General features: G+C 44.0%; 1 protein-coding gene across 1 annotated transcript; it reads left to right on the top strand.

Annotated features, from left to right (window-relative positions):
• Window positions 1-14,036: 14,036 nt before the first annotated feature.
• On the top strand, window positions 14,037-19,309 carry LOC123108468 (ABC transporter A family member 7). Its single transcript, XM_044530250.1, has 18 exons — window positions 14,037-14,200; window positions 14,390-14,774; window positions 14,870-14,952; window positions 15,042-15,186; window positions 15,738-15,863; window positions 15,941-16,065; window positions 16,157-16,315; window positions 16,396-16,558; window positions 16,639-16,764; window positions 16,851-16,934; window positions 17,024-17,388; window positions 17,500-17,700; window positions 17,796-17,905; window positions 18,002-18,086; window positions 18,253-18,381; window positions 18,464-18,569; window positions 18,644-18,732; window positions 18,832-19,309. The coding sequence occupies exons 1-18, from the start codon at window positions 14,126-14,128 to the stop codon at window positions 19,129-19,131; spliced, it is 2,856 nt and encodes a 951-aa protein (XP_044386185.1). The 5' UTR covers window positions 14,037-14,125; the 3' UTR covers window positions 19,132-19,309.
• Window positions 19,310-22,562: the final 3,253 nt, after the last annotated feature.

Genomic DNA, 22,562 nt, shown 5'->3' with positions numbered 1-22,562 from the left:
TCCATTTTGATCATCTAGTAGTCTTGATCAGATTTACCTATAAGGGAGAGTCATCAGTAAGATAGGAGTTTCCAACAGGTAATAATACATAACCACTGATAGTCCTGATTACTGGAAGGTTAGTCCATACATGGAAATTTGACTTCCAATATATATTCAATTAAGAATGAAGAATTGAATACTCAATAATATCCAATCACTATTCCATAGTTGCAAAAACTGCAGCCATATGTGAACACTATAAAAGACTGACATTAGAAATCTATGCCTCTCTGTCAAGAATATCTAATCACCATTCCATGGTTGCAATCCCCATATTCTGTTTCCTTCCTTGCATTGAGAAAAATTATTAGAACAAGCTAATCTCAATTAATTTAAGCTAGGCATGGTGATTTTTCACCATCCAAATAGCCAATTTGAGAGATAGATGGCATATGCTTCCTTTAGCGTTGTCAAATCAGAACGTAGTCCCACTAAACATCTCACTAAACATCTATTGGCTCCAGTGTTTTCCCTTCTTCCTCACCAAAACATGAACAAGAAAGCACAAGCATCAATGCTCACAAATCTTGCCGGTAGCACCAGAGAAGACATCGCCGTGGCCGTGCTTGCTAGCATGACGGCTGTTAGACTTAATCTTGATTCATCGATCTGCATGTGTGTTTTGAGTCTGCATGTAGTTTTTTGAACATCAGTACAGGCACTATATGCGCATACACTCACTCCTATGAACGCATGCATGTACACCCTACTCTTATGAGTCCCTCTAACCATCCAATCACAGGTTGGTTCGCGAGTCTGCATATAGTTTAGGCTAAGATGTTGTGTGATGCGGCCGACACGGCGCATGAAACAGCAAGGCACGTAGGAGGCTGGAGCTTTGACCGGAAGATGCCAAGAAAATAGGTGTATTAGTTTGCATGGATATGTTTGTTAGCCGCTGCCGCCGGCTGTGCAGATCACGTAGCTAGCGATCCGATGGGGTCATGTACTAGTACGTGGGTTAGTGGTCATCGCGGTGGCTGATTAGGCCATGTACAATGTAAGGTGTTTAGGGAAGGTGTTTAAAAAAATAAATCAGACTACCGATATTTATTTGTACAGGATAGACACTTAACTAAGCGTTTTTTCTGTAGAAATAGGCATCGGTGTTTTTGAAAAACTCAATTTATTTTTCTAGACACTTTTCTAAGCATCTTTCATTGTACAAGGCCTTAGTATGAGCATGTTGTACTGGTTGTTTAAGTTGAGTAAGTGAATGAAGGCCGTGAGGGCTGAGGCAGAAAAGATGTAGTACCTGTGGTTGCCAAGGAAGAGTACCCCTCGGAAAAGCTAGTTGGTTTTCTTCCTTGGTATATATGCGTATGTGTGTGTAGAGTTTCACCTGTGTGTGTGTTCTTATGAGAAACTCAAGAGAGAGTTGAGAGGAGAGGAAGAAGAAGCGGTGCCGCGAGAGGCGGCGCCAATAGCGGCAACCAGAAATAAGGCCGCACAGGTGACCAAGGGCTCGCATGAACAGATTGGCGAACATCCGTCTCACACGACCTCCACCTCCGTCGCATGAACAGCCCGACCGATGCAAGGAAGACCGGCCTATCGCTCCTACTGGTGATGGTGATGGCGAGTCTACCACTCACCTCCGACTGCTCTGACCAACCGAGCCCTGGGCTGACGACGAGCAACATCCGTCAGGCATATGCTACTTCAGGGCCAACGAGACCATCATCTCCCTGCACGCCGGCCGCCATCGCTTTGTTGGCAAGCCTCAACCCGATTCAGGGCGTGAGGGTGGGTCACGCGCCGGCTAGTCGGGTTGGACGTGACACGGAGCCAACCAACGCAGTTGCAGCAGGCCGACGTCATCTCGGCGTTGCTTCACCTTGTGGGAGATAAGAGGGCGGCGGCAGCAGAGAACCAGAGGAACTGGCTTCAGCGAGGGAAGAGGAAGGAGGTGGGTTTACCTTCATGGGGAAGGGAAAAGTAGTTTCTGGGGGAGGTGCTATGTGGCCACGGTTCTCCTCTCAACCTATGACGGGTGGCCATTTGAGAATGACCAAAACGAGGTGCTCAACTCGCTTGTCTGGTAGCTCGCGGACACGGACAACACCATCGACCGCCCCTTCCGCGATGCTTATTGGGTTTGATAGTAGTCTATAGCCCGCGGCTGTTGCCTCTGTGTTTTCTAGGCAAGTGGAAGGGCAGAACGACTCCGACGATGTACGTCTGCGAGTGTTAAAAAAGTTAAAGATTTCGGGTGTCACAAAGAGAACAAATAATAGATTGAAGTTTATTTTCATAAAAATACGTAAGAAGAAAATAAAAAGGTAACAAAGTGCACAAACACAACGTTTAATGTCTACTACAACAAGTTGTGCCCAACTTCGACGAGGGAGGGGCGATGACGGTGGCACGCCTTCAGCTTGCTTGAGTGCTTGTAGTCATCACTAGGTGGTCAACGGATCTGGATGTAATTTTCTTATTTCCAATGTTCGTTGTACTGCCATGATTGAAGATGAATAGGTTGAAAGTTTTTTCTAAAGGTTTTTTTTTAATGTTGGTAGATTCTACCAAATTCATTGATCAGAGAAAAAAAAAGGTTTAATGTCATGACTTTGAGCGGTAGATGCAGTATGTCTAATCGCGTGAATATTCGTGACTCATCAGCCGATGGAAATCGACCCGAACTCTGGCCCGTGTTCCCTGATCCTAGTCCAGGGCCGGTCCTGACAATTCGGGGGCCCGGGGCGAAACTAAAACCCGGGGCCCTTTAATATGAACATAGAAATAAATCATGTATTTTCCTTGGCTCTTGAACGTCCTTAATTACCTAATAGTATATGTGTAAATATCTTATAGAGCTAGCTCATTACTATTACTAAATGAAACCCCGCGCCTTGCTGCGCGATGTTTGGTTAATAATTTTTAAGAGATTGTATGAAGTGCAAAAATGAGATTATTTTGACAATATCAAGTACGTTGCTATCTTGTGCAATCAAAACTAAAGTATAGCTCCTGGACGAACAACAAAATTAGTTGTTTACAAATCTCAAAAAAATAGTTGCGTCTATAATGATCAAACGGAGTTTCTTGTTGTGCAATTTCCCCCTGAAATATATGTAAACCAAATCCATACATAAAATCACTGGCCATAAACTATTTCTTGCTTATCTGGTTTTGGCTCAATAGTACAACAACTTAATCGAAAAAGAACTTGGCAAATCAATTTCCTTTTGCTTGGACTCAAATAAGCCAAATATCTTGATAACATGAATACCAAAAGAGAAACTATAGCCCTGTACTGGATTTAGCATGGAAACATAACTTGAAAGGACAAACATAATCTGCAGGTTGCGAAACAAATACTCAATGATACCTCACTTCCTACGAGACTGAGTACAACATGAAGTGACTACTACCTACAAATCTTTGCAAGTGGTGATTTAAGACACCATCAGACTAAAAACCTATATCATTTTAGTAGCTCAATGATACCTAGTTACAAATCCTACTAACAACAATGGAGATTGCAAATTATTTGCAAGCATCATTATCAGAAGATAATGAACTGAGATACCTAGTTACAAATTATTTGCAGGTACAGCTAACATTGTGAAGACATAACATCTAAAACTCCCTCCCTCCTGAAAGAACATATATGTCAAGTCAAATTAAGAAGTATTTTATGAAACGGAATAGAATGGGAAACATGCTTAACAAAAGTAAATAGCATAATTCTTCCAATAAAAATAATCCATTAAGAGGGCTTCAGAGTTCAGAATAACATACCTCTCAAAGCTATTTAAACATGCTTAGTATTTCGAAAACCAACCATGTATAGAAAAATCATTAAACTATTATATCTCACAATATAAACTTCACAATGTTTATGAATATAGATGAATCTTCAGGATATACATGATAATCTGATTTTTTTTTAAGTACAGGCATGTTCATATGTGACATGAATCGCCCTTCTTGTATTTCTACAAAAAAAAGGTGGAAGAAATAATGGTAAAATAGCTAAGGCCATAGGTGCATATGCTGATTTTGTCTAATGAGAAGAAGAAAACCGAACCCATGCCCTCGAACGTGACCTTGGTCCCCTTCTTCTACCCAGGCTTGGTCTGCGATCAACCTGTCAGTCAGGAACCAAATCATGTAGGTGATGGTCGCTGATCAGTACCGTAATGTGAGCTTGATAATGCGATCAGGTGGTACGAATAGTGTAACTGTCTCCTATATCAGCTCGGCCACACATGCAGGCAACATACATGAATTACGCACCACCTAATGCCCTGAACCTGAAGGACCACACCACACATTTTGACTGGTAATAGTATCTACGACGTACCTCTTATTACCTGCCCAATGCAAGAATCTTCTTCTGATTAAATGTTGACACATTTCTTCTTCGGTACAACCCCCTAAACACATTGAAGGACCAGATCTGCTCATACCTCTTCATAAGAAATGATAGGATGATCATTTTATAAAGTACATCACCCCGACCATACACAACGCAGTAAACTGGGCCGGCCCATCAACGACCTATCTCTGTAAAGTTGTTCATTTCTTCTTCGGTACAACCCCCCTAAACACATTGAGGGACCAGATCTACTCATACCTCTTCGTAAGAAATGGTAGGACGGTCATTTTATAAAGTACATCACCCCGACCATACACAACGAGCCGAACCACTACGATAAGCCAGCTTCCTTGGCTAAATAAATACGCGGAGATTTAAGAACTATGAGCAGTGGAAATTTGAACATGACTTTTTTTAAACGCGATTTTTTCAAAATTGTAAAGAAAATTATGAAAGTGGAAACTCAAACAATTATTTCACCGAGAAAACTCTAGAAAATGCAAGAATTACTGGAAACTCAAACAACTTGGCATGGTACTTTGAATTGGTCATACAAGGCTATGAACAAAAACAGACTCTCAAACAGACAATTTTGGCCTACTCGAACTTCCTCCATTGAACATGGTCTATTTTTCTACATGCATGAACTAACCCCAACTGTCGCAAGCAGGTGGGCATGCCCCATGGTAATCATCTATGCCATGTTTGAATGAATTTGGACACCGTATGCAAGTTGTCTCATGTCCGGCCATTTATTATCGTAAACTTCGGAAAAATGCAAGAATTGTTGAAAACTGACGCATGCTGCCTTGAATTAGTCATACAATACCAAGGAAAAAATTGGAGCCATTTTAGAGATGTTGAGAAACGAACTGCTCCCAAATGGACCCTTCTCACCTACCATGGACACAGACAAATTTTTCACATGCATGAAATGACCCCAATTTTTGCAAGCAAGTGAGATTGCCCATGGTAGACATCCATGACAGGTTTGAACGAATTTTGACACCATATGCAAGTTGTGTCACGTCCGACCATTTATTGGCCATTTTCCACAAAAGAAACTCTAGAAAATGAAAGAATTGCCAAAAACTCAAAAAACTTAGGCATGGTTCCTTGAATTGGTCATGGAGGTCCATTAAAAAAATTAGGGTCATTTAAGGGATGTCGAGTAACAAGCTGCTCCCAAACGAACCCTTCTGGCCTACCCCAACACTCTTCGTTGACACATGGTATTTTATTGGAAATCTCAGGATGGACCCCACTTTTGCTAGCAAGTCTGCCATCCTGCATCTGCATCATCGTCAGTCATGCTCTCCTATGCGATGGCCCAAAGCCCCCTCCCCACGCGTTGGTTTTGCCTTCCAAAAAAATTGTGCTGCCATCGCCGTACACGAGAGGGCGGCGGCGGCAGCAAGCAGCCGACAACTTCATCATGTGTCCTCCTCCTTCCACCCCGTTGCAGAAGTCTTAATGGTTCCGTCCCTACTTCCTCCACAACATAGACAATCCTAACTCGACGGAAAAGGTAGACGTGTCAGAGTGGTTCCAGCGCATGATGTAGGAAGCTCATCATGTTTACCGCGCTCCAGCGCCGGGGTGGACGGTGGCCGTTGGATATGGAGAGGAGGACAAGGGATAGGATGTGCGCAAGTGTGAATGCCACAAAATTAGAACATATGACCTTTTGGGAGGGGGTGTGCAAAAGAGTTGTCACATCGAAGTAGTCAACCTCCCACCCCATGCAAGTCAAAACTGATGCACCATGGATAGGACTGCGAGCAACACACTTGGCAAAATTTTTGGACCCATATATGAATTTTCATAGTATTCAGACTAATATGACACACACCAAATTTTTTTGAGACTTATGGTGTATTTTACTCTTAAGAAAATGTTGCCGTTTAGAAAAAGAATCACAATTTAAAAAATGTTCTAGTTTACAAAAATTTCTCACAAAATCAAAAAAGTACATTTTTTCCTAAGTTTATTCACATATTCAAAAGATGTCTGTGCAGTTTCAAATAACGTTCGCACTTTCAAATATTTTTTGGAATTTAAAAAATGGTCCTGCTTTCAAAAAAAATTCATGAATTCAGGAAAAAATGAGGAATTTCAATAAACCTTGTTTCAATTTTTTGTTCGACTTGTTGAAAAAATGTTTGAAAATTCCAGTTGTTGTTTGTGCTTTTAAAAAAATGTTGGTTTTCAAACTTTTCTTCGTACTTTTCAATAAATTTTCATGTCTTATCATTCTGAAGAATCTTTTAAGGACACAAACATTTTTCAAAAGTTCATTTACTTTTTTCTGAAAATGTGATTTATTTTTCAATTTATGTACAAAATTGGGAAAAATGAACATTGTATGAAATTTTGAACAAAATTAGAAGCATTCAAATTTTATTGAAAATAAAAAAACTTGAAATAGGAAAAAGAAACAAAAAATAAAAGAAAAAAGAAAACTAAACAGGGGGGACACTAAACAGGTTGCTGTAATCATTCTGATAGCTAGCATTTCATTATTGTACACCGAACTCTATCAGGTGGACTGGCTAGCGATCAGCGCTTACCACACTGAGGTGCATGGTTCGAACCGTTGTGCTCCTCATTTTCTTTCTTACGGGTGTTTATTTTCACAGGCTCTCCCCTGTGCGGGATCAGTCAAACAGTGCGCGCCTCCCCTCGTATTGGGGCATCGAACGCATGTATAGGTGAGGTGTGAAAAGACCATACTGCCCCTTTATACGTTCTAGGAGGGGGTTGTATCGAAGCGGGACTCTTGTTGACATCGTCCAAAATACCATGGCGAAATTTTTAAACAAAACGCCTTCAGCAAAATAAATTCTGGGATCTCTCCCACCTTATCAAACTCTAGATTATTAAGATTCAACACCTGACAAATTTTGGATCAAATCTTCCAACGATGCAGCAGAAACAAATACCATTTCCCCCTCACCTTTTCGGCAGAGCTGGTTGCAAAAAAGGGGTCATCCATCCTTGCAGCGGTGGCAGGGGTCACATGTCGTCGCACTGGGCCGTGCGCCGCCGCTGCCGTCGGCAGCCATGCCGCGGGACTGGCCTCGTCGGGAGCAATGAAGGGCCGAGTGCCGCCAGGCCATGCGCCATGCGCCGTGAGCGGCCATGGACATGGACGTGGGCCATCTGAGGCGCGGACACGGGCAGAGGCATAGGGGCCAATTGCCGTAGACCATACCGCGTAGATGTTGCCGCCGCTGCCGTCGGCAGCCGTGTGGCTGGTGGATACGCCGGAGGGCACCGCGTTGACGCACGCCGGGAGCGCAACAATGTTGCTGTCGGGCTGCGCTTCGTGTGGAGGTGGGCATCGTCGACAGTGGGATGTCTCCGGCCATGCCCCTCGTGTCAAACTGGAACGCCGGCGTTGTTACTGGTCCTGTGTGATGGAGAACCGCTTGGGAAGGGGAGGGAAGGAGATTCGCTAATGCATTGATACTTTGGGTGGGGAGACGGGGAATAGAGGATGAGATAATGGATGCGTATGAGGACGTGGAAACTGAAGAGGTGCGAAGAGACAGAGCGATGGGCTTCGGTTGGGCTTCTTACCTGTTGACGTCTTCACTTCTCAGACAATCGAATCACATGAAAAAATATGATTTTTTTGCTGACACGGTGAGCTGCATGATCAAAATAATGAAAAATAATTGATGATGTGGCAAGGCCGCTGAGGTGAATAGGTTGCATGTCAAGAGAAATATGTTAGTGGAGATAAATTATTTAGGTATTATAGATTAGGTAACTATACAAGCATAGCTTGGATTCTCCGTTTAATTTGAACTCCAAAGCACGTCATATAAGAATTTCTAGGCTACAAATCATGATTCATTTCACAAAATGAAGAAAACAAGCAAATAAGGATATTCAACATGAAGTTATCAATGTCTTTCATGTCTCTTTTTTTTTTTGCGGAAGTCAATGTCTTTCATGTTGTGATAAGAAACTGGTCATGCCTGAATATAGACTAGTTCTTGCGAAATAGAAATATGCTAAAAGTCGCAAAAACAACATCTGCTGAACTTTGAAAATACTTGTACAACAACACCGTTCCGGTGATACCTCAGCAACCATTAATCCAAACTGAGCAAATTGGGTTGGATTGGAATGCAATCCACAACATTTACAAAGTTGATTTTTGTGTCATCTTGAAACTAAGCACGGATAGTGCAGTTTTCAACACACTAATCCTATCCAATGATGGGATTATCAAAAACAATTTTCTGCATCGATTTCAATTAACAAACAGCAAATTTAGGAACTAGGGACTATCAGAGGGGCTACCTTTGAGCTGTAGAACATGGATATAAAAATCAACTGGTAGATTCTGATCCAATCTAAGCAGGCCTTTCCGATGTTGTCCCTTGCGCCTGGCTGCTGCTGCACATGAAGGTGATAAGGCGAGGCAAGGGCGCGAGACCAGACGGCGATCAGGTGATGGCAAGGGCGCTCGGCATGAAGCGGAATTCGTTCCCTCGATCGCCGGCGTCCGTGCGTGATACATTGCCCCACCTCGATCTGATCTGGCTAATCGATCAGCCATGGTTCGTGCGTTTTTGTTTCCGAGAAAATCGTGCATGGTTACCTAGCCCAGCAATCCACTTGGGCCATACGAAGCCGTACACGCAAAAGGCCTGATGCCGTTATATGAGACTCAATCCCAGTCGCTTTTTCCGGTAGAATCCCTGGGCTACTTGCATACCTGAATACTCCCTCTGTAAACTAATATAAGAGCGTTTAGATCACTACTTTAGTATTCTAAACGCTCTTATATTAGTTTACGGAGGGGGTACCTGAGAGGGGGCCCCTAAATCTTGGGGGCCCGGGGCGGCCGCCCCCCCTGCCCCCCTCAGGGCCGGCCCTGCCCTAGTCTAGGGCCCGGCCTCGATCGTGTCGTCCCCAAACCCAAGCCTCTCTCTGTCTCTCTCTCTCTGTTGCCCCGTATGCAATTGCATCGCACTTCCCGGTGAGCCATGGACGAGAAGAGCGGAGCAGCCGACCGCATCAGCCCTCTCGCGGACGATCGATCTGCTCCACCTGGTCCTCCGGCGCCTCCGCTGTGCACGCGCCGCCGCGCGCACCAGCATCCTCTCCCGCCGGTGGCGCCAAGTCTATTCCGGCCTCCCCGAGGCCGTCGTGGACGTCACCCTCCACGACGTCCCGCTCGGCGCGCTCGAGGCCGCGCTCCGCCGCGCCGCCGGGCCCAGGGTGGGCCTCCTTGACATCCGTGTCCCCGGCGGGCCGCAAGACCGCAGCACGCCCCAGTTCGTCGCCGCCGCGGATCTCGCGCCGGTGGAGCTCCGCTTCACCCTCTCGCAGTACGTGGACTGGGCGCGGGGCCCTTCCGTCGTAGAGCTGCCCCGCTTCCTCCGCGCCACCTCGATCAAACTGCATGGGCGGTTGCTGGACCTCCGCTTAGCCGACTCCGCGGAGCTCCCGTTGCTGGAGAGACTGGCCCTCTCCGGCTGCAACCTTGATCTCCCCGCCTTGATCCCCTGCTGCCCGCACCTGCACGTGCTCACGGTGGACGACTTCACCGTCCAATCGACGTCGATGCGGAAGCTCCTCGTGAAGCGCATAAAAGCATGGAGGGACCGGGATGGCCGTTTAGATGCAGCCATGCTTAAGCAGTTTACGACACGGTCCATGCTGCATGGCGGCGGCGAGGTTAGGAGCACCATCTTGGCAGGGTTCATTTAGGTTTGAAGAAAAAGATTTCCGCTTTGGGGCAGAGATAGATAATCATTTGGTCACCCACTTCTCTACTTTGAACCTACATCTCACAACAAGAGGGCATGTGTTTGGAGCATTCGTGTTGCGTCTGCTTGGAATGTACCACCTTAGAGATGTACGGAAGCTTAAGATTCTCCTACCGAGATCAGAGGTAATTTATCGTTGTGCATATGTATATATACACTACGTGTTCAACAAACTTCTACGCGGAGCATCTATATATAATACATTGATGTGATTCATATTTGTTTTAGGTGAAAGAAGCATGCCCACCGAATTGTTCTTGTGATGACCCAAAGGGCTGGAGAACCCAAACTGTCTCGTTGAATCTTAAAGAGGTGAAAATCGAAGGCTTTAAAGGGAAGGATCATGAGTTTGATTTCTTGAAAGTGGTATTTAGATGCTCGCCAATGCTTAAAAGAATGACTGTAAGGCTGCCAGATCAGGACATGCCAAGTGATGATTGGTGCATGAAAATACACAACATCTTTAGGGAGTATCCATTTGTGGAAGGCAACATTGATCTTGTTTCTGGTTAGCATGGTTTTGCACGATCCCATGATTAGCATATTCCTAGATGGAACAATTACATTTATCTTAAGCATGTTTAGCATATTCCTAGATGGAACAACTACTTTTATATTTGTATACATGCCTGTTGAATCTTACACTCATGCTTGATATATTGAATGCACTCACAAAGCTACAATACGGTTTAATGAAATGGTGCAAATACATGCTCAAGGGTAAGACAAGGCAGTGATGTAGTAGTTGTTTACATTGTATGGAAAGCCAAATTATTTTTAATAGTAACACTTGGTGATTTTCTCAAAAGCTCACCATAGTCTTGGAGTTGCCCCACTTCCAGCCTCCTACCTCTATGGAGCGGTGCACGGAGCCACACCTCCTCCTAGCCCACTTGTGGGCCAACACTGGGTCCCTCTTGCTTGAGTGTTTGTCCCTCTTCGATGCCACCGCCCTAATCGCTGTCGGGAGAATATCATACGGAAACACATATTCAATAAAAATTTCATGGAGACCATATTTTAAAGTTTCGAAAAAATCTTTAAAAAAATGAGATGTTAAGAGGGTGATGTCTTATTGTCATGCAAAAATTTAAGTTGAAACACATTAAGAGATGTGAGCTATGAAAAAGACAAATTCATCACTGAATAGCGACATTATTCTTCAACACTATTCAAGGCTCATTTTGTCCTTTTTCGTAGCTCACATCTTGTAATGTGTTTCAACTTGAAATTTTGCGTGGCAATCAAACACCATTCTCTTCATATCCCGTATTTTCTTTTAGATTTTTTGAAAACTTCAAAATATCTTTTTTTTATGGTTTTCACCGGTTTTCATCGAATATTGGTTTTCGTATTATATTCTCCAATCGCTGTCTGCTGGCTGCGCGAGCTCATGGTGTCCACCGGTGCAGGTGTGTCAGGTGCTACCAACACCAACATCCCCTTATTGTCGCTGCAGGGTCTCATTGTTGTGGATGGAATAATAACAATAGGACCTACCATCTCTACCTTATGCCCCCTGTGCTTAAGCGATGGAAACTAGTCCTGACCTGACGACAACTCACGGAGATGGTGTGGGGTTTGTGGCAAATTTCTTTACATTTATTAGTGACACAACCACAATTCATGATATTTAGTGGCAGGCTCCGAATATCAGAATACCTCGCCGATTTATTTTTCTGCATTCAGTTAGTTTTTTAAACTCAGTTTGGGACAATTTTTCAATGTCATAGTGTATCCTACTCTCTCCTTCCATCAGAAACTTAAACTACTACTATGGTCTTTGAGCCAGCCCCGTATGCACGTGGACATGATCTTCCTTGATGCGCGTATCGTGGTGCTGACTCAGAACCGCCTGCATGCACGACTTGCGATTTGTGTAAACCCATCATAACGTATCATGGCCGTCAGTCAGCTACTCCTTGTTACGGTCAACTCTACGATAGCCAAGCAACTTCCACATGAACGATCTTAGCTATACTTGACATAAGATATAGTCAAAGCTTTGTAATTAAATTGCTCAATTCTTAGTTCAAGGAATATCGATCTTCCCATCACGTGAAGCAAATTTTGATTCTTTTCTTGGACGAAAAACAGCTAGGAGCTGATGTAGAGAAAGTTACAAAAGCATGGATTTAAAAAATAAAAAGTGGAAAAGACACGAGTATCAACCTTTACGCTGCTTGTCGTCGTGCCAATGCATCAGCTTTCTCTCTCTTGTTTGCCAATAGACGCTTGAAAGGTACTGCACGAGTCTCTAAAACGTCTTACGATAGAGTACCACAATACCGTCCTTCTTCGCCTTAGGCTTGAATCAGGGTAGTTTGCACTGTAAGGGAATCTCAACCGCGCACCCTCAAACCGCCCCATTTGTCATCCGAACCGTATAATACAGACGTATTTTATCATCTAATGCGGTCGTGTATCCGTCCATTGGTCAGTCTGGACGTCTCTTTTTTTTGCAAACCAGAAGCGAACCAGGGAAGGGAGGGGGCATTGCTGGCGTCCGGACATTTGACATGCACACGTCCGACAACCCTAGCTCACCGAAAGCCCTCTCCCCCACCCACAACCTTTCCCGTCCGAAGCGGTCAGCGCCGCATTCATGTCAGCCCAGAGCGAGCACGGCCTCCACTGGAGCTGGTAGAAGCGGCGTGTCGGCCCAGAGCGCCGCCTGCGCCGCCTCTTGGTGCACGCGCCTTCTCTCCGCATTCAAACGACACCCGTCCGTCTACCTCCGTCCATTAAACATATGCGGTTGATGAGGAACCTACTCTGGCGCCTGCATGCGAACACCACCCGTCTGTTCGTCTGCCGACCACAATTAACCACCCTGCCGCTTGGCCTGGCATCCCCCCGCTATTTAAATACCAGGCCCGGGAATAGCCGCATCCAACCTCCTTCACTCCCTATCTCCTCTCGGCACCACACCCGTCATGGCCTCGAGTTTCGAAGTCCCATGGGAGAGCATCTCGGACGAACAGAAGAAGGAGATCGCTGGCATTGCTGCTGACCCGCAGGCGGGCAGACGGACGAGATCTCCGGAGGCGAGTGGTGCAGACGAGCCAATGAAAGACGCGGCCGACGACGAGTCGGAACCACCGGCCCATGATGGCATGACCATGGGCGAAGCGTGGACACACATACCGACAAAGTGTCTGAAGAGTGGGAGGCTGCATTCCGACATGTGCAGCCCAACCGGAGGTACAACCTCCGCCTTCTCAACAAGCACTGACGCGTGGATGAGCAACTTGCTGGCACAGGCATCGTGGCGGATGTGGATGTGGACGAGCAGGAGGCGCTGCTTGTGTCCTACCACGCCGCTTGCGATATCCGCCGCGAGTGATGGTGGCACCATGTCCTGCAGGTGCCCTCTATGCCGAGATCGACAAGGCGGAGTAATTTTACGACGGCAAGGGCATCGTCGCCACCTCCGCGGCTGCCGTGCCTCGTCGCCATGACAACAAAGCCGACACGTCCACGGACGGCGCCAATACCAAGGAAAAGTAAAACATGGGAGGCCGCTAGCTCATGGGTCCCACGGAGGCCACTACTCGTTCACAAAGTGTTTAGTTGAAATATGTCAAAAAAAGTAATGCATGTGCTCCACTTTAGATGAAAATCATCTGATTTTGCGTAAAAATTATCCAGGTTTGAATGAAATTCGCGCAATTTTGCATCAATTTTTTATTTTTGTTAAATCCAGTTTAAAATGTCTGTGAATATTTACGGCTACGATTGGATGATCAGCTTCTCGTATCACTGTTAGCTGAATTGGTCCCCATCCGTATACATGGCGCCCACGTGGGTTGTGAGCAACTTGGCAAGTCAAACAATAGCCGACGACTTTAGCTCCTACAACCACACATGGTGGAGCAGAGTTGGCGGGAGGGAGGCGGAACCCAAGGTCGAAGAGGACGACCAAGAGCAGCTGAGCTTTGTCTTCTCCTCCGAATCCAGCATTCCAGCAATGGACGGCTCGAGGGGCCCCGCCGGCTTCGCCACGCAGGCCAACGCCCTCCTCCGCAAGAACCTCTGCTTCCAGGTCCGTCCGTCCGTCCGTCCACGAGATTCTTCTCTTCGCCGTCTGCTTCTTCTTGCTCTGTTTCTTGCTCTGCTTGCTGTCGTCGATGCGGCTGTGCGTCCACTCCATGAATGAACGCGCTCCCTTTCCATGGCAAGAAGAACAAGAGCGACATTTGATCTGCCGTCTTGATTGCCGCTGCTCTTACAGAAGCGGAACGTGAAGACGAACGTCTGCATCACCGTCTTCCCGACCCTACTCTGCGTGCTGCTGCTGGTGATGCAGGGCGTCATCAACCGCGAGATCGGCAAGCCGGAGTACCGCTGCGGCTGCGCGTGCGTCGACACGGCCGCCGACGGGAGCTGCCGGAGGACCGAGTGCGGCGTCCAGTACTCCACGCAGGACCAGGTCGCCACCTGCCCGGTCCCCAGCCCGCCGCGGTGGCCGGCCGTGCTCCAGCTGCCCCCGCCCGAGTCCAGGGCCGTCGGGACCGCCTCCCAGCCGCTCGACGGTTTGCCTAGCCCGGCTTGCCGGGACACCCGCTCTTGCCCCGCCGCGTTCCTCGTCACCGGAAGCAACCGCTCGCTCGCCCAAAGTATGTATGCTCTCTATATCATGGTACATTAGCTAGGTATAGGAGATGACATGTTTGTGCATCTGAATGTTGGTGCTCCATGCCTCCATTGACAGGTCTTTCGGGTCAACTGTTCCCTGCTCTGACTTCGCCTTTGAATTTCACTGACTATCTACATACACTCTCCAAGATTGTTCCTGTAAGTTTCTTTAAAACCTATTTGCGCAACTAGCTGATTATGCAGTTGTTAATGTACGGAGTTTTTTTTGTTGGATCTGTTTGTCTCAGGGCTCTGAAGTGCCGGCGTCGTTTAGACAGTTTTTAGAGCCAGCGTTTACTCCAGGGAATACTCTGTATATTGTTCAACCTCGGTGTAGGTCCAATTTCTCGCAAACAGTTTCAGTCGATGCTGGGCCGAAACCCCTTAAACTCAGTAAGTAGCATTTTTCATTTGTTGAAATCCTCATTGCATTGACGATGTATTGCGTCGCGTGTTGGTTATGATGAAGCAAGGAGAAAACCATGAGCATTTGAGGAGAATTACTACTTCGATTACTAATTCATCTTTGTAAGCTTTAATTGTCTTAACAATAGCATGCTTGACCACATTCATAATATTGGACCTTCTACAGTGGTAATGTCAGTGTGTGCTTCATCTTCAGCTTTTTTATTTGACTGTCTTATGTTAATATTAGGAAAGAAGGAACAGATCAGCTGATCCGGTCTCATCAAGTATTTAGATGGGACTGGAATTTGAACTATTTCTTCGAGACAAGAGGATATACGTTAATATATGTTAGCAGGAATTTTTTCTTTTGTTACTGAAATCCTGGACACTTCCATATTTAGCTATCGAAGTTTTCTTTTTGTGCTTTTGCATTCCGAGAATATGCATAGGAGACTCTGTTTTTTCATACGTTCTGCCCCTTGTATACCTAATGACCTACTAATATTTCCATTCCCAATGTTCTTTTGGATCTCTAGATGTAGACTGCATTCAAGGTTTATCGTTATGGCGTGAAAGCGCATCAGTTATCAATGACGAACTATTTAAGGGTTATAGGCAACAAAGAGAAAGTGGAGGAGGGAAGGCGAATGAGTTTGCTGCAGGTATCCACTGATCTAGTTCAGTGAAGGGTTTGAATTGATTTCTTTTTATTCGGTGTATAACTTGTTCTTCTTCACAGGTTACGACTTCCTGAGTACAAATACAGATAGTCTTGATATTAGTATTTGGTTCAACTCTACATATAACAACAATACCGGAGTTTTTGAAATGGCATTATTACGAGTACCACGCTTGGTTAACATGGTATGCCCTCTTAATTACTGGGTGACTTCATGTTAAGTGAACTTCATTTGTATTTCAGCTATTATTTTGAGGTGTGCTGTTTTTCATATAGGTGTCCAACGCATACATCAAGTTTCTCAGAGGAAGTGGAGCAGAAATGCTGCTTGAATATGTTAAAGATATGCCTAAAGTAGGATCAGAACTTAAACTTGACCTGTCTTCTCTTCTTGGTGCGCTATTCTTCACATGGATCATTGAGCTACTGTTTCCAGTGAGTATGAGGCACAACCTTTTGCAAGAAAGTTCACAAAAATGGATAAAGTGAATGAGTTGGTACAATACTTTTTTCAGGTTATACTAACATATCTCGTGTATGAGAAGCAACAAAAGCTGAAAATTATGATGAAGATGCATGGTTTGAAGGCCGGTCCTTACTGGATGATAACTTATACTTACTTCTTTGCTCTATCAGCTCTCTATATGATACTATTTGTCACTTTTGGCTCCTTGATAGGTAATTATTTTGAAAATCATCAAGAAATTGCATGTGTTTTACATAATTGACTCTCCTTGAAATGGTTTTATTCTGTACAGGTCTGGGTTTCTTTACAACAAATAATTACAGCCTTCAGATTGTTTTCTACTTCATCTACATAAATCTGCAGATTGCTCTCGCATTTTTCGCAGCATCGTTCTTTTCTTCTGTCAAAATAGCCACAGGTCCGTCACTAAGATTTGTTATATCGAAAGTGAGTAAGTTGTGCTTATAATACATATGTAACTGATTTGAAATTACGGTGCTGCAGTGGTTGGTTACATCTATGTATTTGGTTCTGGTTTACTAGGGGCATTTCTTCTGCGCTTTTTTATCCAGGATAATAGTTTCCCGAGTAAGTTACTTTCTCATTTATGTATGTTTTACAAATAACTAATTTTAGATCAAATGCTTGACAAGTTTTATTGTTCCACATAATTAAAGAGGGTTGGATAGTGGTGATGGAGATTATCCCTGGATTTTCACTTTACAGAGGGTTATACGAGCTTGGTCAATATGCATTCATTGGAACTGCAATGGGAACCGATGGTATGACGTGGACTAGTTTGAGTGACCCTGTCAATGGAATGCGTACTGTATTGATTATCATGGTTGTTGAATGGGCAATACTTCTCCCATTGGCATTTTATTTGGATCAAGTCTCATTACTGGGTGGTGGACTCCGAAAAAGGTTGTTAATCTTGTTGAAATGCTTTAAGAAGCGAGCTGCATCATTACGGATGTATAGCTTTGGTCGGATAGGATCTAAAGTAATAGTTGAAATGGAGAACCCCGACGCGACTCAGGAAGTAAGTTATATACTCCCTTGCGTATCTCTGAAAGATACCTATTCATTCTTTATAGAAGAAGACCCTGGCAGCATATGTGTTTATTGACAATCCATTTGTTATTATGTTCAGAGAGAGGCCGTTGAGCAGCTTCTGCTGGAACCCAATGCAAATTATGCTATTATATGTGATAACCTAAAGAAGGTTTACCATGGAAGGGATGGAAATCCTGACAAGCTTGCAGTTCGTGGGTTGTCTCTTGCCCTCCCGAAAGGCCAATGTTTTGGGATGCTTGGCCCAAATGGGGCTGGGAAAACATCCTTCATTAGTATGGTATGGTGGCAAGAAATATAGTACATTTCATTTTTCGACAAAGTTAACCAACATGTTCATTCCTTGCGGATATATTTTCAATTTTTCCTCCACAGATGATTGGGCTCGTTCCACCTACGTCTGGCACTGCTTATGTCCATGGAATGGATATACGTACTGATATGAACGAAATATACACAAATATGGGTGTCTGCCCACAACATGAGTAGGGCCTTTATCTTAAATTAATCTGATGTTTTTTTTGTTGTATAGATGTCCTGCACACTATGCTGCCCGAATGCTAATGCTTTTTGAAATATAGCTTACTTTGGGAAACATTGACGGGAAAAGAGCATCTGTTGTTTTATGGAAGACTAAAAAATCTTAAAGGCGCTGAATTGCTGAAGGTATAGTTCTGCATTTTTTGTATGTTTGCACCAGTATCTATTATTGTTTACCTGATTGTGAAACACAGTGTTATATGTGCACTGTTTCTGCCATTTGGCAACAGTTCAGATCATAATATGCATGAATGGATCAGTATTTGAAACGTAAAATATTTTGGGCTGTCAGGCAACTGATGATTCTCTGAAGAGTGTTAACCTATTCCGTGGTGGTGTCGGTCATAAGCAAGTGGGGAAGTACAGTGGGGGCATGAAACGGAGGCTTAGTGTCGCAATCTCCTTAATTGGAGATCCCAAGGTACTGACCTGATTGCTGTTATGTTTTGATGTAGAAAATATTATGGAACCTTCAACTGCTATTTGCATACACATAATTTTAGGTTGTCTTCATGGATGAGCCGAGCACTGGACTAGATCCAGCATCAAGAAATAGCCTGTGGAGTGTTGTGAAGGAAGCGAAGAAAAACCGTGCCATCATTCTTACAAGTATTCTACTTCCCTAATCTTCTCTTGATTGCTTCCATAGATACATTGTGAATTATCATGTATGTTTTTGACAGCACATTCAATGGAAGAGGCAGAGGTACTATGTGATAGACTCAGTATTTTTGTTGATGGTGGTTTCCAATGCATTGGAAATCCGAAAGAGGTAAATTACTTATTCACTTGTATGGCACACATAAGTACATTTTTTGTACAGTCCTACTTTATTGAACATTTACCATTTTTTTCGCTCCAATGTTCTCAGCTAAAAGCAAGATATGGGGGTACCTATGTGCTCACAATCACAACATCTCCGGAACATGAGCAGGAGGTTGAACAACTGGTTCACCGTTTATCGCCAAATGCAAACAGGATATATCACATATCTGGAACACAGAAATTTGAGCTGCCAAAGCAGGAGGTGAAGATAGCAAGCGTCTTCCATGAAGTTGAGAGTGCAAAATGCCGTTTTAGCATACACGCTTGGGGGCTCGCTGACACCACCTTGGAAGATGTCTTCATCAAGGTTGCCCAGGGAGCACAAGCCTTTAGTGTGAATGCTTAACTAGTATATCTGATTAATAGGTTATTGTTCTTTCCATTTGTGATAAATATATGGTGTATAATTCTTGTTTGAACTCGCTGTAACTTTTGTTTATTATAATACTTGAGTTGTAAATTAGTATTGTAAAGTTGTATATCTCAAATTGACTTTGACTTTTGCAAATACAACGTACCATGTATATTTATCTGTGGTTTCGCATGTGCTTTTAGTTGAGGTCCTGCAACATTAAAAAAACAGATACAAGAACCGCCCGGCTTTGAATTAACAAAGCCATCAACCAGCCATGGATTATACAAGGCCACAAAGAAGTAGTCGGCTGAAAGATACATGGGGCTGATAGAGAAGCTTACATCGCAACATACACAACATGCTAAAGGAAACAAAGAGAAAGAACATATTGCAAATGTGCATGCCCACTACACTCGAGGACTTAAAAAGACTAAACAAAAGCGGCATCCATGATCAGCCGATAGCCACGAGAAGAGGGGACACAACTCCTTCCTTCTCTAATCCGAAGAGGGACCCTACCCACTCGTCCTAGCTCGAAGGACACCACACGGTCGGTAAGAAGAGGAGCTCACCCGAGAGCTAGGCAAGGAGCTGGTTACAAGCCCACTTGGAGACAACACAGGGCACGACCCGCTCGAAGCATGAAGCACACCACATAGCCAAATTTGCCGCCATCCTCCGACATCAGAGCAAAGGGGAAAGTTGTTGGGGGTAGGCGAAGACGAAATGCAACTCCGATGCCAAGGATATAGCACGGTCACATCTATAAAAGGTGAGCCATTGCGAAGAATAAACCTGTCGCTTGCCAGCATGGCCAAGTGATACGTCTCCAACGTATCTATAATTTTTTATTGCTCCATGCTATATTATCTACTGTTTTGGATGTTTATGGGCTTTATTATACACTTTTATATCATTTTTGGGACTAACCTATTAACCTAGAGCCCAGTGCCAGTTTCTGTTTTACCTTGTTTTAGAGTATCGCAGAAAAGGAAAATCAAACGGAGTCCAATTGACCTGAAACTTCACGGAACTTATTTTTGGATCAGAAGAAGCCCAGAAGACTTGGAGTGCATGTCAGGGGACCTTCGAGGAGGCCACGAGGTAGGGGGGCGCGCCCTCCACCCTCATGGGCCCCTCGTGGCCCCCTGACATACTTCTTCTGCCTATATATCTCCATATAACCTAAAAACATCCGAGAGCACAATAGATCGGGAGTTCCGCCGCCAGAAGCCTCCGTAGCCACCGAAAACCAATCTAGACCCGTTCTGGCACCCTGCGGAGGGGGAAACCCCTCTCCGGTGGCCATCTTCATCATCCCGGTGCTCTCCATGACGAGGAGGGAGTAGTTTTCCCTCGGGGCTGAGGGTATGTACCAGTAGCTATGTGTTTGATATATCTCTCTCTCTCTCTCTCGTGTTCTTGAGATGATACGATCTTGATGTATCACGAGCTTTGCTATTATATTTGGATCCTATGATGTTTCTTCCCCCCTCTACTCTCTTGTAATGGATTGAGTTTCCCCTTTGAAGTTATCTTATCGGATTGAGTCTTTAAAGATTTGAGAACACTTGATGTATGTCTTGCCGTGCGTATCTGTGGTGACAATGGGGGATATCACGTGATTCACTTGATGTATGTTTTGGTGATCAACTTGCGGGTTCCGCCCATGAACCTATGCATAGGGGTTGGCCCACATTTTCGTCGTGATTCTCCGGTAGAACTTTGGGGCACTCTTTGAGGTCCTTTGTGTTGGTTGAATAGATGAATATGAGACTGTGTGATGCATATCGTATAATCATAACCACGAATACTTGAGGTGACATTGGAGTATCTAGGTGACATTAGGGTTTTGGTTGATTTGTGTCTTAAGGTGTTATTCTAGTACAAACTCTAGGGCTGTTTGTGACACTTATAGGAATAGCCCAACGGATTGATTGGAAAGAATAACTTTGAGGTGGTTTCATACCCTACCATAATCTCTTCGTTTGTTCTCCGCTATTAGTGACTTTGGAGTGACTCTTTGTTGCATGTTGAGGGATAGTTATATGATCCAATTATGTTATTATTGTTGAGGGAACTTGCACTAGCGAAAGTATGAACCCTAGGCCTTGTTTCAACGCATTGCAATACCGTTTACGCTCACTTTTACCATTAGTTACCTTGCTGTTTTTATATTTTCAGATTACAAAAACTATGATCTACCATCCATATACCACTTGTATCACCATCTCTTCGCCGAACTAGTGCACCTATACAATTTACCATTGTATTGGGTGTGTTGGGGACACAAGAGACTCTTTGTTATTTGGTTGCAGGGTTGCTTGAGAGAGACCATCTTCATCCAACGCCTCCTACGGATTGATAAATCTTAGGTCATCCACTTGAGGGAAATTTGCTATTGTCCTACAAACCTCTGCACTCGGAGGCCTAACAACGTCTACAAGAAGAAGGTTGTGTAGTAGACATCAAGCTCTTTTCTGGCGCCGTTGCCGGGGAGGTGAGTGCTTGAAGGTATATGTTCAGATCTTGCAATCGAGTCTTTTAGTTTCTTGTTTTATCACTAGTTAAGTTTATAAATTTACAAAAAAATAATGGAATTGAGTTTGTCTCATATGCTTCATCTTTTTAATATCTTTCGTGAGTACGATGGAAAGGATAATTGTGCTCAAGTGCTAGAAGAAGAAATCTATAAAATGTTTGGCACTAAATATTTGAATGATGAGCATGATTGCAATGTTGTTAGTATGAATTCCTTGAATATCCATGATGCTAAATATATGCAAAGCCACAAGCTTGGGGAAGCTATGTTTGATGAAGATGATATTTTTTATCCCACAAGTTTTGATGAGCAAATTTATTATGATGAAAGTATGCCTCCTATCTATGATGATTATTGTGATGACACGTATGCTTTAAAAAATAATGATAACCATGAAACTTGTCATCTTGATCTTAATTTTCAATCACATGATAGTTATTTTGTTGAGTTTGCTCCCACTATTATTCATGAGAAGAATTTTGCTTATGTGGAGAGTAATAAAATTTATATGCTTGTAGATCATGAAAATAATGTTTTAGGTGCTGGTTATATTGTTGAATTCATTCATGATGCTACTGAAAATTATTATGAGGGAGGAACATATGCTTGTAGGAATTGCAATAATATCAAGTTTCCCCTCTATGTGCTTAAAATTTTGAAGTTATGCTTGTTTTACCTTCCTATGCAAGTTGATTCTTGTTCCCACAAGTTGTTTGCTTACAAAATCCCTATGCATAGGAAGTATGTTAGACTTAAATGTGCTAGTCATATTCTTCATGGTGCTCTCTTTATGTTTTAATTCTTATCTTATATGTGAGCATCATTGAAATCATCATGCCTAGCTAGGGGCGTTAAACGATAGCGCTTGTTGGGAGGCAAC

The sequence above is a fragment of the Triticum aestivum genome, chromosome 5A (genome assembly GCF_018294505.1).
Source record: "Triticum aestivum cultivar Chinese Spring chromosome 5A, IWGSC CS RefSeq v2.1, whole genome shotgun sequence".
In the NCBI taxonomy this organism is placed as follows: Eukaryota; Viridiplantae; Streptophyta; class Magnoliopsida; order Poales; family Poaceae; genus Triticum; species Triticum aestivum.
The sequence above is the reverse complement of the archived record's forward strand: the minus strand, read 5'-3'. Positions and strand labels throughout refer to the sequence as shown.